Source organism: Arvicanthis niloticus, chromosome 8, assembly GCF_011762505.2.
Source record: "Arvicanthis niloticus isolate mArvNil1 chromosome 8, mArvNil1.pat.X, whole genome shotgun sequence".
Lineage (NCBI taxonomy): Eukaryota > Metazoa > Chordata > Mammalia > Rodentia > Muridae > Arvicanthis > Arvicanthis niloticus.
Window position 1 is genome coordinate 40,715,403 of NC_047665.1, and position 14,657 is coordinate 40,730,059.

Here is a 14,657-nt window from a genome sequence, read left to right on the forward strand (position 1 = left end):
ATTTGTAAAGATTTGTTTTGTGTCCCAGAATGTGATCCATTTTAGAAAATCTTCTGTGTGCTGCTAAATAAAATGTGTATTCCTTGTTGTTTGGGTGGAATATTCTGTAGATATCTATTAAGTCTATTTGATGTATGATGTCAATTAATTCTGATATTTCTCTATTTTTTTTAGATGACATGTCTATTGATAAAGTAGAGTATGGAGTCATCTAGTCTTAATGGACTGATGTTAATCTGTGTTTGTAAATTCAGTAATAAAGTTTTTTAAAAATGCAGCTCGGAACCCCAAAGTTTGGTGCATATACACTTAGGATAGTAATATCTTTTTGGTTAATTCTTTCTTTGCTTAGAATGAAGAGTCCCCCTCTGTCTCTTCTGCTTAGTTTTATTTTATTTTATCAGTTAATAGGATAGTGACACTTTCATACTTACTAATTCCATTTGATGGGGGAGCTTTTGTCTAACTTTTTACTTTGAGGCAATGTCATCTTTAGAGATAAAATGTGTCTCTTAGCTTTCTCTCTCTCTCTCTCTTAAAGAGATTATTTATTTATTTTATGTATATGAGTACACTGTAGCTGTCTTCAGACACAACAGAAAAGGGCATCAAATTCCATGCAGATGGCTGTGACCTACCACGTGGTTGCTGGGAATTGAACTCAGGACCTTAGGAGGAGCAGTCAGTGCTCTAAACCACTGAGCCACCTCTCCAGCCTCTCTTTCTTTTGATAGTCCTGGCATTCTGGAGCTTGCTATGTAGACCTTGCTGGCCTCAGATCCATTGCGATCCTTCAGGCTCTGCTTTTTGAGTACCAGGATTAAACACATGTTCCAACATCCTCTGACCAAGATGTGTTTCTCATAGATAACAGATGAACTTTGTTTCTTTTTCTTTGTTATTTGTCTGCTTTCCCTTCTTCTTTCTTGTTTATTTTTGTTTTGTTTTTTGTTCTTTTGAGACAGATTTTCTCTGTGTAATACTGGATGTCTTGGAACTTTCTGTATCTGCCTGGCCTTGAACTCTGAAATCTACCTGCCTCTTTGTCCTGAGTGCTGGGATTGAAGAGAGGTGCAGTAGCTATGAATTTGTTTCTTGATCCATTCAGTCACTCCATGCCTTTTGATTGGATAATTAAGGCCATTGGTATTTAGAGTTATTGTTGAAATGTATATGTCAATTGTGGTCATATTGTTGATTTTGGTCTTATTTTTTGTTGTTTATGTTTTAATGATTATGGCTCAGTATTTCTTTCCTGTTTCTGCTATGATCATTCCTTTCTCCAGTCTAAAATATTGTTTCCTATGTTTTCTTTAGGTTTTATTTGTTGTATACAACCAATCAACCAACCAACCAACCAACCAACCAACCAATCAATCAACCAACCAACTAACCAACAGGTGTTATTTCTTCTCAGGTATGTTGTTAAGTTCAAACATGAGATCTCTCCAGTTGTTTTTGGTGTAGACTCTTAGTTTGCTGAACTTGCCTCTTAGAACCACCATTCCATTCACTTCTGCTCTGATTTTTATTGTTTATTGCTTTCTACTGGATTTGGGTTTGGCTTGTTCTTTTTTTCAAATTCTTTAATTGTAACATTATTTCATTGGTTTGTGCTCTTTCTAATTTTAATGTAGGTTCTTAGAGCAATAAATTTCCCTCAGGGCTGATTTTAATATCTTCTAGAGATTGGTTTATTTAACTCTATAGATAGAGGCTGTTTATTTCATTAAAAAGTTCAAATTTTCTTTTTCATTATTGCAGATATTTTTGCTGGGTATATTGTTCTAGGCTGGCCACCATAGTCTTTTGAACTTGGAGTATATTGCTCCAGGATCTTCTTTCTTGCTTTCAAAGTTTCCATTGAGAAATCAGTTGTTATTTTATGTGACTGGCATTTTTTCTCTTGTAGCTTTTAATTCACTTTCCTAAAACACTTAGTGCTTTAACTATTGATTTGCCATGAGGAATTCTTTTCTGCTTTTTCTCAATTGGTGTTTTGTATGTGTGTTGTACCTGCATCAGTGTATCTTTCCTTAGTTTGGGGAAATTTTCTTCTATGACCTTGTTGACAATCTGGTCTATGGCATTCTCTCAGGATTCTTGTTTCTCATCTATCCCTATAATTTGTAGCTTGTAGTGGAAATTTTAAAAAATGACGGCCATTGGCTCCCAGCTCTGCTGCCATGTTCTCACATTAGAGTCTGGTATCGGCTGGCAGCCTCAGTGGCCCCAACTCAGGGCCCATGAGACACTGGTGTGGCTGCTGCCTCTGATGGCCAGCTCCTTTGCTTCCACAGCTCTAGGCATGGCCCCTGGGCCAGCTCTGCCACCCCCATGGCCCTTGGCTTAACCTCAGACAATAACCACCATCCTTGAGGTAGATAACACAATACCCAGTACCTGGTAGAAATAAGACTCTTAATACTTAAAGTTAAGCAATGGATTCATATATATCAATAAACTCTCAATATACAAGATGCCCACACATATTTTTTATCCCAGTATTCCTAATCTTTAGATTTCATATCTTCTTATTTACTTGAATCATGTAGGTCCATGTCCCCTGCCATTTCTCCTTTCTCCTCTCTCCCTGCGTCTCTCTGCATCTCTGTCTCTCTGCCACCCCTAGCTCTGCCTCCCACTGCAAATAGATTGGACAGGGAAATTTCTGCCACAACCCCCCCCCCCCCCCCACCACCATGGTACCTCACATTTCTTGCATGTTCATTTTTTACATTTTAATTAATTTTTTAATATTCCTTACTTATTTGATCTAGATCCTCTGCTTTGTCTTCAAGTCCTGACATTGTATCTTCTGCTTGGTTCATTATACTTGTCAGGCTTTCTTTTGGGTTTCTAGTTGGGTTATTGACTTTTCTAGTTCCATCTTCATTTCAGCTTGTGTCCTTGTCAAACGCTTCTATCTACTTACTGAATTCTATTCTCAAGTCCTCATTTGTCTCCATCATTTCCACCAACTCTATGGTGTGTTCTTGTGAGCATCACTGGTGTTTTTTATCCTTAATTTCATTGAGTTTTATTTTTGTGTGTCTTCTTTAAACTCCTTGAGTTCCTTCATGAAGTTAATGATTTTTTTTTAAATCTGTGTTTTTGAGTTTATCTAGGCAATTCTTATTGACAAATAGATTAATAGGATTGATATGTTTCAGAGAGAAGATATTGGTTGATTTTTTATAGTGTCGGCGATGGCACCAAAACACTTTTATATTTTTTTGATGATATCTGGGGATGTGGAGTTCTTTTGTTAGTTCCAAGTCAGTTATGGACAGATTTCTAGGCAGGAAAGGGGCTTTGAGGACAGGTTAGGTCTGCAGATTGGAAATGGCTTTGGTGAATAAACTCAGGTAAACAGAGGGGACTGGGCTTGTGTATACGATGTGCTTCCTTATCCAAGCCTAGAGTGTAAGGGTAGTTCTAACTGGGTAGAAAGGTTGAATATAGCTTGGGTGGGAAGATGGGTTGAGAGATACGTAGGGAGAGTCCTTGTTGAAGCATAGAGATTGTTTTTGGTATAGGCGGTAGAGGCCAGATTAAGCTGTATGTTGAATCCAGGCTAGCCTGGGTGAATTGGGGAGAAGGCATTGATGGGCAGGACAGGGAGATTCATCAGGCTAGACCTTGGAGAGGGAAATGGGAAAACATGCTGTGTAGAAAGGTTAGATACAGTGCAAAAGGGATGTGTGAATGATAGTAAGTAAGGCAGTTCCTGCCAGAATCCTAGAGGTTAGCCCTGATACAGGCAGGGACAGCCAAACTAAACCAGAACACTCGATGTGGGACCCAAACTAGGTCTGGTGGGTTGTGGAAAGGGAGTGGATAGGGCTATATTTTGCACTTTTATCTCCAGTTTACTATTACATTCACTTTGGAGACTGTCTTATGGAGGTCTTGAATAGATTTTTAAAATTTGTTCATCTGCTTCTTTGAACCTTCTATATAGCCATCAATTATTTTAAAAAGTAAGACTGAATTTTTTTTTATAGGCATTTCATGTATCTCTGTAGTTTTGAATTCTATTATATGGAAGTTGGTTATTTGGGGATGGGTCATGGATGCAGTTGTGCCATATTTTTTGAGTTGTTTGTTTGTTTTGCACATTGGTTGGAGTAAATTTGTCTTTCAGTTTTGGCCTTCTGTTCTTCCTGTCTATTTGGTTGTTTTATTTTATGTCACTCTTCTTAGGGTGATACTGCATGAAGTTCAGCCATGAGGACTGATGGTGCTTGGTTTTAGAGGTAAAATGCAGTTTTAGAGGTAAAAACTCGTGTAATCTCTTGGATTTTGTGAGAATTCTAGGGACAGAATAACAAATGTGAGACTCACTGATGTCTGTGTACTCACTGGGAGCTGTGGTTGGAACAGTAGACCCAAACCAACCTTGGAGACTGCAAGAATACAGATATGTGACATGCAATGACCTTAGAAGTCAAAAATCCCTAACCTGACACATTATGACATGTGAGATACTGAAGCCACAGCCTCAAGTCTCTTGATAGGCCTAGGGACCACTGAAGCTGAACTCCAAGGCTACTGATCTCTGGGGCCACTGGGATGAAGAACTAGTCTTTTGGTGCTTTGGGATCCCAATGAAGCTGGAAGCTTGATTATGTGTTCTTCATTAATTCAGCAATCATTAATTGAGCAGTGGCTAGTTATCACATGGCAAGGAGTAACAGCTTTGGCGAGGCTATGTGTATCCATCCATCCCTTAGCCACCCAGCTGGCAGATGATCCATTCTAACCTCATGTGTCTTATTAATCTCTCAAAGAAAAACTTAAAAATATATTATTACTATATCTTTTATTTTTTGAGATTATAATATAACTACATAATTCCTCCCTTCTCTTTTCTCCCTCCAAGACCTCCCACAAACTTCTCCTTGCTTTCTTTCAAATTCATGACCTCATCAGTTTTTGTTACGTACATATATGTATATTCATGTGTATTCCCAAGTCTATAAATACAGCCTGCTCAATTTGTATAATGTTATTTGTATGTGTGTTTTCAGGAATGACCATTTCCTATTGAATAACCAACTGGTATGTGCATGCATGCACAGGCACCACCCCCCTCAAGTCTATTATCAAAAAGCTTTGGGATTTATACGTTTAAACATCTGTGATCCATGTTATAAGCCAACTGATAGTCCACACAGAGTGACACAACCAAGTAATCCCAGAAATTGGAAGGTGGAATTAGGAGGATCAAGAATTTTAGGTCAAAAAAAGGGTTATATGAAATCATTCCTCAAAGTTGTTTTGATTTGTTTTATCATTAAAATTATTTAAAATTATTTAAGTTACAGCCCTGTTATTCTAGAACAATGAGAAAAAACACAACTATTTCCTGTATTAGAATATGTTTCATCAAAGGAATTTTGGGAATCTTGCTATTCAGTGTTTGAAGTATATTAAAAAGAGCAGTCGGCACATACTGAGCACTTAATATTGAATAATTTAATGGATGATTGAAACATTATTGTACATAAACGATACAGTGTTTTTAACTTCTGGAAGTCGAATGTACTATCCATTGCACTTCATTTTTAAGTGAGGAATGTTAATATTATCAAAGTAAGATCAAGCAAAAAGTCTATAATATGCTAGGATATTGTGAAAGAAATATTAAAAGACAACTTTCTTTTAGTTTCTTAAAAATCATATTGAAATGGGTTGGCCTCTTCCATTCTTACAAAGATGTATGATTACTGTATGATTAGCACAGCAGGGATTTTTAAGAATAATACTTTGAGAAAAGTATAAATAAAAGATAACCAGATCTTGATACCCTAATAATTCTTAAGTTTTCCTCATAAAACATGACAAATTTTTGAGATTTTTGAAGAATTTTTTTGTTTATTTAGTTGTTTGTTTTAAACTGTTTTAGCCCCAATGCACGATAAAGTTTATTATTTGATTTTATCTTCACAAGAAGATTATAAGGAAGTGTACTCACAAGGGGAATTTTCATAGTTCCTATTGCCAAGAAATTTCCACTGAGATTTATTATCTACATGGAGCTCAAAGTCCCACAGCTTTATAAGGTGTGAAAGCCCCTCCTTTGCTTTGTTTTCTGTGGTGTCAGAATTCAAACCCAAGGTCTTGTACAGATAAAGCAAAGAGTTTACCCCTAAAGCAAATCATCAGGTCCTTCCTCAGGTTTTTTTTTTCAGAGTAAAATGTATTTTTTCATTTTAAAATAAATCCGATTTTTCAAATCAAATATTAAAAATTTATGAGATATAAAGCCACTGAATATACAGGTGTAGTCAATCCTTATTTGCTATCAACACTAAATTCTAATTAAAAAGATCAATTTTACAAGAAAGCAGAGTAACCACCACAGGAAGTCAACATTGATTTAAGGTAGGTGTTTTCTGTGGGTGGAGTTTGTTCATCTGATTTGATGTTTAGTGTAACTATGCTATGACTTCTTTATGCGAATGTGAATATTAGAGAAAGTATGAATAAATGATATTGTTATACTAAAAAAACACATTTAGAATTTACAATATTGAAATGTATTTAAGATAGACCAGGGATGCTCCTTGTGTTAGTGGGCATTTCCATTAATTAAAACAAATGTACACAAATATTAAAATGTTGAATGCATTAATATCAGATTCAAATGAGATGACCTGAGAAATTTAAGAAAATGGGATGAAAGTAAATGTAATTAGTATGGGAGGATGAGAACTATTAGTTTTTGATACAACTAGAAGGAATACTGAATTAAATAAAGCTGTTGCCTGTGGTGGTCCATGCCTATAACCACAACACTAGAGAAGATGAAGTAGCAATCTCATCATAAATTTGAGGTTGCCAAAGCTACATGGTGAGTTCCAAGGAAGCCTAGCCTACTGAGGAAAACCATGTCTCAAACTATATGAAAGAAAGGCAGGGTGTAGAACGTTGGAGGGAGAAAAGGTGTCCTTATATATAATGACTAATTCTCTTAGCAACTAAATAATTTGACAAAATAATTCCCAAGTATCTAAATGTATGTCAGATTACAACTCACAAGTTCACTACTGTACTCACAGTATGCTGATAAGTCATGTTGTCTTAATAATATTTTACCTCTAGGTTTTGTAATAAATTATTTTTTTAAGCTCTGAATTTATTTCAAGAGGTCATTTTCTTGTAGCAAAATGCTGGACTTTATAGAGCAAGTTTAAATTGGCAAAAGTCAGTCAAAGTTTTGGAAAATAGACCAATATTTGTTGTTTCTATGTAACTCAGGTTCTGAACTTGCCCAAACTAACCCTTAATCTAACCAGAGCACAGCAAGTGTCAGTAGATCATATATGTTGGAAACTAACATGAGCCAAGCCAATGTGGGTGGTTCCTAGGCATTCTTTAGAATCATTCATGTGATCATTTATTCTTCTAGCTCTCATAAGATCAATCTAAAATTTCCATTTCTTGTTTATTACTCTATTAAAGTATGCAGTATTATAATGCTTGGTTAAACGTATAGATTCACTAATCTTTCTCTTGGAGATGCTAAAAGGAAATGTTTGTTTCTTTAGAACATTAATTTATATGTTTGCAAGTATTAAGTCAGTTTGGATTATAAGTGGATTATAAGAAAAGTTTCTTAATAACTTATGTTATTTTATTTAACATAATGTCTTAAATGTCATAGAAACTACATACTAAAAAACAAGTCTTCACCATCACTTGACTTTGCCAATCAACCACAGTAATGAACCTAGGTAATGAAAGTGCTCCAAAGATCTTCATTCTTTTGGGTTTCTCCAACCATCCATGGCTGGAAATGCCACTCTTCATAATGGTTCTTGTTGCTTATGTCTGCACAGTGCTGGGAAATATATCAATAATTGTTGTATCCAGGATAGACCCTCAGCTGGACAGCCCAATGTACTTCTTCCTTTCCAACCTCTCCTTTTTGGACCTGTGTTTCACCACAACCACCATCCCTCAGCTGCTTCGGAATCTTTGGGGCCCAGATAAATCCATCAGCTATGGAGGCTGTGTGACACAATTTTATATTTTTCACTTCCTGGGGGCTACCGAGTGCATCCTCCTGGCTGTGATGTCTTTGGATCGTTACATTGCCATATGCAAGCCCCTAAGGTACCCAGCAATCATGCACCAGCAACTCTGTATCCTCCTTGTGTCTATGGCATGGCTGAGTGGTTTGGCTAACTCTTTGCTTCAATCAACCCTCACTGTCAAGCTGCCATTTTGTGGAAACAACAAGGTAGACAACTTTCTCTGTGAGGTCCCAGTGATGATCAAAATGTCATGTGCTAACACTGCATTCAATATAGCTATGCTCTCCATTGTAGGGACTTTCTACTCTTTGGTTCCCTTGTCACTTATTCTTCTTTCCTATGCATTCATTGTAGCCACCGTGCTTAGGATTCGTTCCTCGGAGGGCAAGAAGAAAGCCTTTAACACATGTGGTTCTCATGTTGTTGTAGTGACTCTTTTCTATGGACCAGTAATTAGCATGTATGTACAACCCTCATCTTCTAATTCCCAGGACAAGAACAAACTTCTATCTCTGTTCTACAGTTTGGTGACTCCTATGCTTAACCCCTTTATTTATACGTTGAGGAACAAGGACATGAAGGGAGGAATGAGGAGACTTCTTGTCTCATTGTATCACAGGGGAACAGAGCAAACATAACTTTTTATACCCACCCTCTGAATTTGTGGTTTAGAAGAGCTTCAGTTCTCATGTTATCTCTTTAGGAGTCAGTAGTTCTGTTCTGTGTACACACGTCTTTCCATTGTACAGCTATGGTTTCTTCACTTAATGTGAACTCTAAGCCTAGAATGTCTGCAGTTTGCATAAGCATGTAGAAGACCATGTAAGTAAGTTGCTTTGTATCTATGTAGAGATTTGTTGTAAAGACCTAAGAAATAAATGCTAAGAAATAAAGGCAATAAATGCTTACTGATCTATTTTGTCAGGTCACAGTAGTAGCAAAAACAATAGCAATGACGCAAAACAATAAAAACAATTTTTATGTCATTTTTGGAAAATAAGCAAAAATAATTTAGCTTGCTGTTAACCAAGGCTTAAATTTCATATTCAAAATTAACCATTTCATAGTCAGGCATAGTGATGCATGCCTTTAGTCTCAGGACTTGAGCAGCAGATGAAGGTAGATCTCTGTGAATTCAAGGACAACCAGTTTTACAAAGCAAAACCCTGTTTTGAAAAAAATCAACTATTTCATGAATTGCCAGCAAGATCAAATGCATTACTATTTCATATTTTGTAAAATTTCAACCACACATCTGTTAGTCTTTTAAGAAAAAAATACTTAAAAATATTTGAATTTTACTTTTTACAAATCTTGATGGATTTCCTCCTTTTGAGATATTTGGCTAAAGCCAGTCTTTATAGGTTTTCAAAGAGGAGATTTGGTGATTAAAATCTTTGAAAGTTTTATGTCATTCTTAGTATTGAATTTTATTAGAAAACGAGATGTAGTTCATAGATAAAATGGAAAGCAGAAAAATGGGTAAATAGGTAGAAAAAAATATAGTGTACATTGTCTATCAGACCATGAAGTTTCACAGAGAAATGGAGTAGAAAGATTAATGATGATGTAGGATGACATTTGTTGACTTTATTACTAATACCAACAAAATAAATTAATAATCTTGTGCTCCCCAACATGACAATCTCTCATCTCTCAGTTTCTGTGTAAGAAGATGTTTTATGAATTTTCTAACAACCAAGAATGCATGTAAGATCTTCATACTCATTATTTTCCTCAACAACAACAACAACAACAACAACAACAACAACAACAACAACAACAACATCAATGACCCCAAAGCTCTAACTAGCAGGAAACAAACCTGAGACACAACATACACTGATTACAAACAATTACTACTCATGATAAATTACCTCACTATTCAACTTGTACTTTGCTGTACACATTATTGTCTGTGCATGTACAATACACAGATACATAGGTACAGTAAACTTCTCCTGTTGCCTTCAAGGAAAAGATGCTTGTAAGAACAGAGAAACTTTATTCTTTTGTAGGCAAACAGGGTCTATAGTGTATCTTTTAAGAATCAGAGAACTAACTGTATATTTTAGAAAGTAATTCATCAGGAGATACTGAATCCTGTACTCAGAAGAGAAAGAAAAAAGATGAGCTGCAGGCAGGGAGGAAAGTAAAATCTCCCCATGGGGTTGAAATATAGGTAGCCTATTATGATAGTTTGTGGGTTAAGCAAAAATCTATCTATAATAGTTTATTATATCACTACAGGTATCTAAAACATTAATATATTTACTACTTTAAGGTATATATTTTACAGTAAAGATTATGGTTACAATTTTAAAGTCAGTATTCATTGAATAATTATTTCTGCTTACTAATGTTATAATTCTTATGAGATAGATGATAACTTATTCCACTTTAAACATCAAGTACAATATTGTACTCTTTCTACTAAATATACTTTGTCCTCTTTGTATGTAAGTAACTATTGTGTACCTATTATAATAAAGAAAAGAAGAATAATTATAGATGAATTGTATCAAAATATTAAAATCCAAGTCTAGATATTATTTCTCAATAATCATATTAAAGGACATTTCTCAAATGCAAGTTTTACAAGTATGCAGTCTTCTTATATTTAAGCAAGTATATCTTGTATCAAAATCTTGAGAAGTCATGTCCAACAATCTATAAGCTTGGTGTAGGTGGCCATAACTGCACTCAGGAGGCAAAGGGAGACTATAATAACTAAGTCATAACCAGTCTGGTCTAAGTAGCAAGCTCCAAGAAAGCTGGGACTATATAGGGAAACAATGTCAAAAAAATTCTCATCAAAAATTTTCTTACTTAAATTTTACATGATGCATTTAGTGAGAACATTACAGGTTAAAAAAAACCAAACTTTGATGCATCAGTTGGAAAAGGAATTGAAAAAAGAATCAGACAAGGGAAGACTATGATTCCAATAAGGAATATAAAAGTTGATGCTATAATTACTGAAACATGATGAAGGAATAAGAACACAAACAGAATATAGATTCATGTTTGATTAAAAATTCTTACTGTCTAGATTATTAAGGCAGAAAGCCTGAGTCAACAAGATAGAGGACAGCCTGGACTGTATAGGAAAGACCTTGATAAAAATATTATACAATGGGGCTTTATAATTTAAAATTTCATTTTGTCTTATCTAGAGTTGAAAAAAGTTAGAAAAAGGACTACAATAAGTACACAGCTTTCAGTTACCCTTTCAATATTAGTGACCTCAATAAAAAAAAGGCTAGCTGAAAAGATTATGACAAAAGATCCAACTTTCTGTTGTCTACAGTAAACTCATCTTGCCTTTAAAGACAGATACCAACTTAAGGTGAAAGGGTGGAAAAATTTACTCTAATCAAATGGGACCAGAAAGCAAACAGGGGTTTCTGTGTTAATATATGAATGACAACAGAATTCAAAATAAAACTAATAAAAAGAGATAAAGAAGGTGACTTGATTGTAACTTAAAGAGCAATTATCCAAGAACACATTGTTGTCTTAATCACATATACACTAGGATCTGGTATGTAAAATTCCACTAAAAAGCATATTACTGGTATTAAAGACAAATCCAACTTCATAACTGTAGGTGATTTTAATACGACACTTTCTCCAATAGATAGGTCATTTGGATAAATAATAGACAAAGAAACCTAAAAATTAAATGTTATCTTACAAAAAGGACCTAACAAATATCTACAGAATACTTCACCCAAACACCAAAGAATATACATTTTACTCAATAGCCCATAAAAGCTTCTCTAAAATAGACCACATCTTGAAACATAAAACAAATCACAACAAATTAAGAAAAATGTAAATAACCCAATGTTATTGGGTTATTTTTATTATTATTATGGCCACAATGCATTAAAGGTTAAAATCAGTAACAAATAAATCTCTAGTAGTTATACAGTTTATGGAGATGAAACTACATATTATTGAATGATGAATAGATGAATAAAAACAAGAGAAATTTAAAAATTCCAGGAACCAGATGAAAATGAAGACACACAATACAATAAGATCTCTGGGATGCAGTAAAAAGTCCTAAACAGAAAATTTATAGCTCCCAGCACCTACATTAAAGAGATCAGGAAAGTCACAAATAAGTGACTTGATGTAACTCAAGAATTCTGAAAAACAAGAATAAACAAAATGCTCTGTGTTTATAGAACAGCTTCCAGTTTAGTTTTTCAACATTAACTTAGCACCTGTGTTTTAAAATTTTTTATTAATTATTTTATTTACACCCCATTCCCTGTTCCCAGAGTTCTTCCTCCATCCCTTCTCTCCCTCACCTCTGAGAGGTGCTTTCCTGTCCCACATTCCCACTCCTTGGGACATTAGGTCTCTACAGAATTAGGTGCATCCTCTTCCATTGAGGCCAGACAAGGCAGTCCTCCACTATGTATGTAGTGGAAACTATGTATGTATGTATGTATGTATGTATGTATGTATGTGACCTTGAACCAGCCCGCATCCACTTTTGGTTGGTGGCTTAGTCTCTGGGAGCTCCCAGGGGTCCAGGTGAGTTGACATTATTGGTCTTCCTATGGAATTGCCATCCCCGTCAGTTCCTTCAATTCTTTCCCTAACTTTTCCATAGGAGTCTCCTACTTTAGTCTAATGATTGTAAGAATCTGCATCTCTTTCAGTCAGCTGCTGGTAGAGCCTTTCAGTTAGCATGGTAGAGCCATGCTAAGTTCCCGACTATAAGAACAGCATCGTATTAGTAATAGTCTCAGGGTTTGGTGCCCACCCACGGGATAAATCCCAAGTTGAGCTAGTCACTGGTCAGCCAATTCTTCAGTTGGTGCTCCATTTTTGTCCCTGCATTTCTTTTAGACAGGAACAAATTTGGGTCAAAATATATGAAGGTAGGTTGGTGTCTTCATCTCTCTACTGGGGGCCTTGTCTAACTACTGCAGGTGATCTTTTCAGGTTCTATCTACTCACTGTTGGGCATTTCAACTAAGGTCACTAACACTGAGTCCTGAGAGCCTCCTCCATTCCAGGTCTCTGGAACTTTCTGGAGGTTTCTTCTACTCCCTGACCCTGGCAGCTGCATAATTCCATTCACTCTCCTGGCCCTCTGGCCTTCTGTCCTATCTCCCACCATACCTGATCCTGTCCCCCCTTTTCCCTCCCTCTCACTCAACTACTCAGGTCCCTTTCTCCCTCTGCATCCCATGGTTATTTTGGTGCCTCTTGTAGGTGTGATTAAAGCATCCTCACTTGGGCCTTTCTTCTTGTCTAATTTCTTAGGTTCTGTGAGGTGTATTGTGGGTATTCTGTACATTTTGAGTAATATTCACTTAATAGTGAGCACATACCATGCCTATCTTTTTGGGTCTGGGTTATCTCAGGATATTTTCTAGTTCTATCCATTTGCCTGCAAAATTTATGATGTTCTTGTTTTTAATAGCTGAATAGTATTCCACTGTGTAAATAAACCACATATTCTGTATTCATTCTTTGGTTGAAGGACATCTGGGTTGCTTCCAGTTCCTGGCTATTATGAATAAAGCTGTTATGAACATAGTTGAGCATGTGTCCTTGTGGTATGGTGGACATCTTTGGGTATATGCCCAGTAGCTTAAAACCCTAGAGAGAATAGGACAATATGATATATACTTCTCTATAATAGAGGATATATATAGCAAATATACAACCAATGTCATCCTAAATGGAGAAAACTTGAAACAGTACAATTAAAATCAGAAATGAGACTAGCATGTCCACTATCTCCTCTCCTTTGCAATATATCGCTTGAAACACTAGTTAGATCAATAAGATGAGAAGAAATCAAAATAAGACAAATGAAAAAGAATGAGTCAAATCATTCCTATTTGCAGACAAGGGTGATATTACATACATGAGGTCCCAAAGATTCTAACAGAAAATCTCCAGGTACAATCAACAATTCCAGTAAAATGGAAGAATATAAAACCAACTGACAAAAATCAGTAACCTTTTCTATACAGCAACAATGAACACACTGAGGAAGAGATCATGGATACACTTCAACTTAAAATTGCCTCAAATAAAATAAAATATATATAAAATAAGCCTAAACAAGGAGGTGAAAGTCCTATATAATGAAAAATTCAAAACTCTGAGAAAACAATTGAGGACACTAGAAAATGTAATGACACCCTATGTTCCTGTATTGGTAGAATTAATATTGTGAGAACAACCATTTTACCAAAAACCATTTACAGATTCAGTGCAATACCAATCAGAATTCCCATAATATTCTTCCCAGAAATAAAAAAAAATCTAAAATTTCTACAGAATCAAAATGTTCTGAGATAACTTAAAACATTACTTAGCAGAAAGAGCAATGCTGGAGAAATTCCAATTCCAACTTTCAAGACATCCTTCAAAGCTACTGTGATGAAGTCAGTATGCTTCTAGTCCAAAAGCAGACATGTAGACAAATGCAATAAAAGCCTTGATACAACTGTATATAATACAGCCATCTGATATTTGATAAAGATTTCTAAATCATACATTGGGGGAACCAGCATTGTTAACAAATGCTATGACCAGACTATATGTGCTTATGCAGAAGATTGAAGTTAGAAC

General features: G+C 35.5%; 1 protein-coding gene across 1 annotated transcript; it reads left to right on the forward strand.

Annotated features, from left to right (window-relative positions):
* The first annotated feature begins 6,085 nt into the window (after positions 1-6,085).
* Positions 6,086-10,346, forward strand: LOC117714121 (olfactory receptor 2B11-like). Its single transcript, XM_076938827.1, has 2 exons — positions 6,086-6,390; positions 7,673-10,346. Exon 2 carries the CDS (start codon positions 7,733-7,735, stop codon positions 8,681-8,683), a length of 951 nt encoding a protein of 316 aa, XP_076794942.1. The 5' UTR covers positions 6,086-6,390; positions 7,673-7,732; the 3' UTR covers positions 8,684-10,346.
* Positions 10,347-14,657: the final 4,311 nt, after the last annotated feature.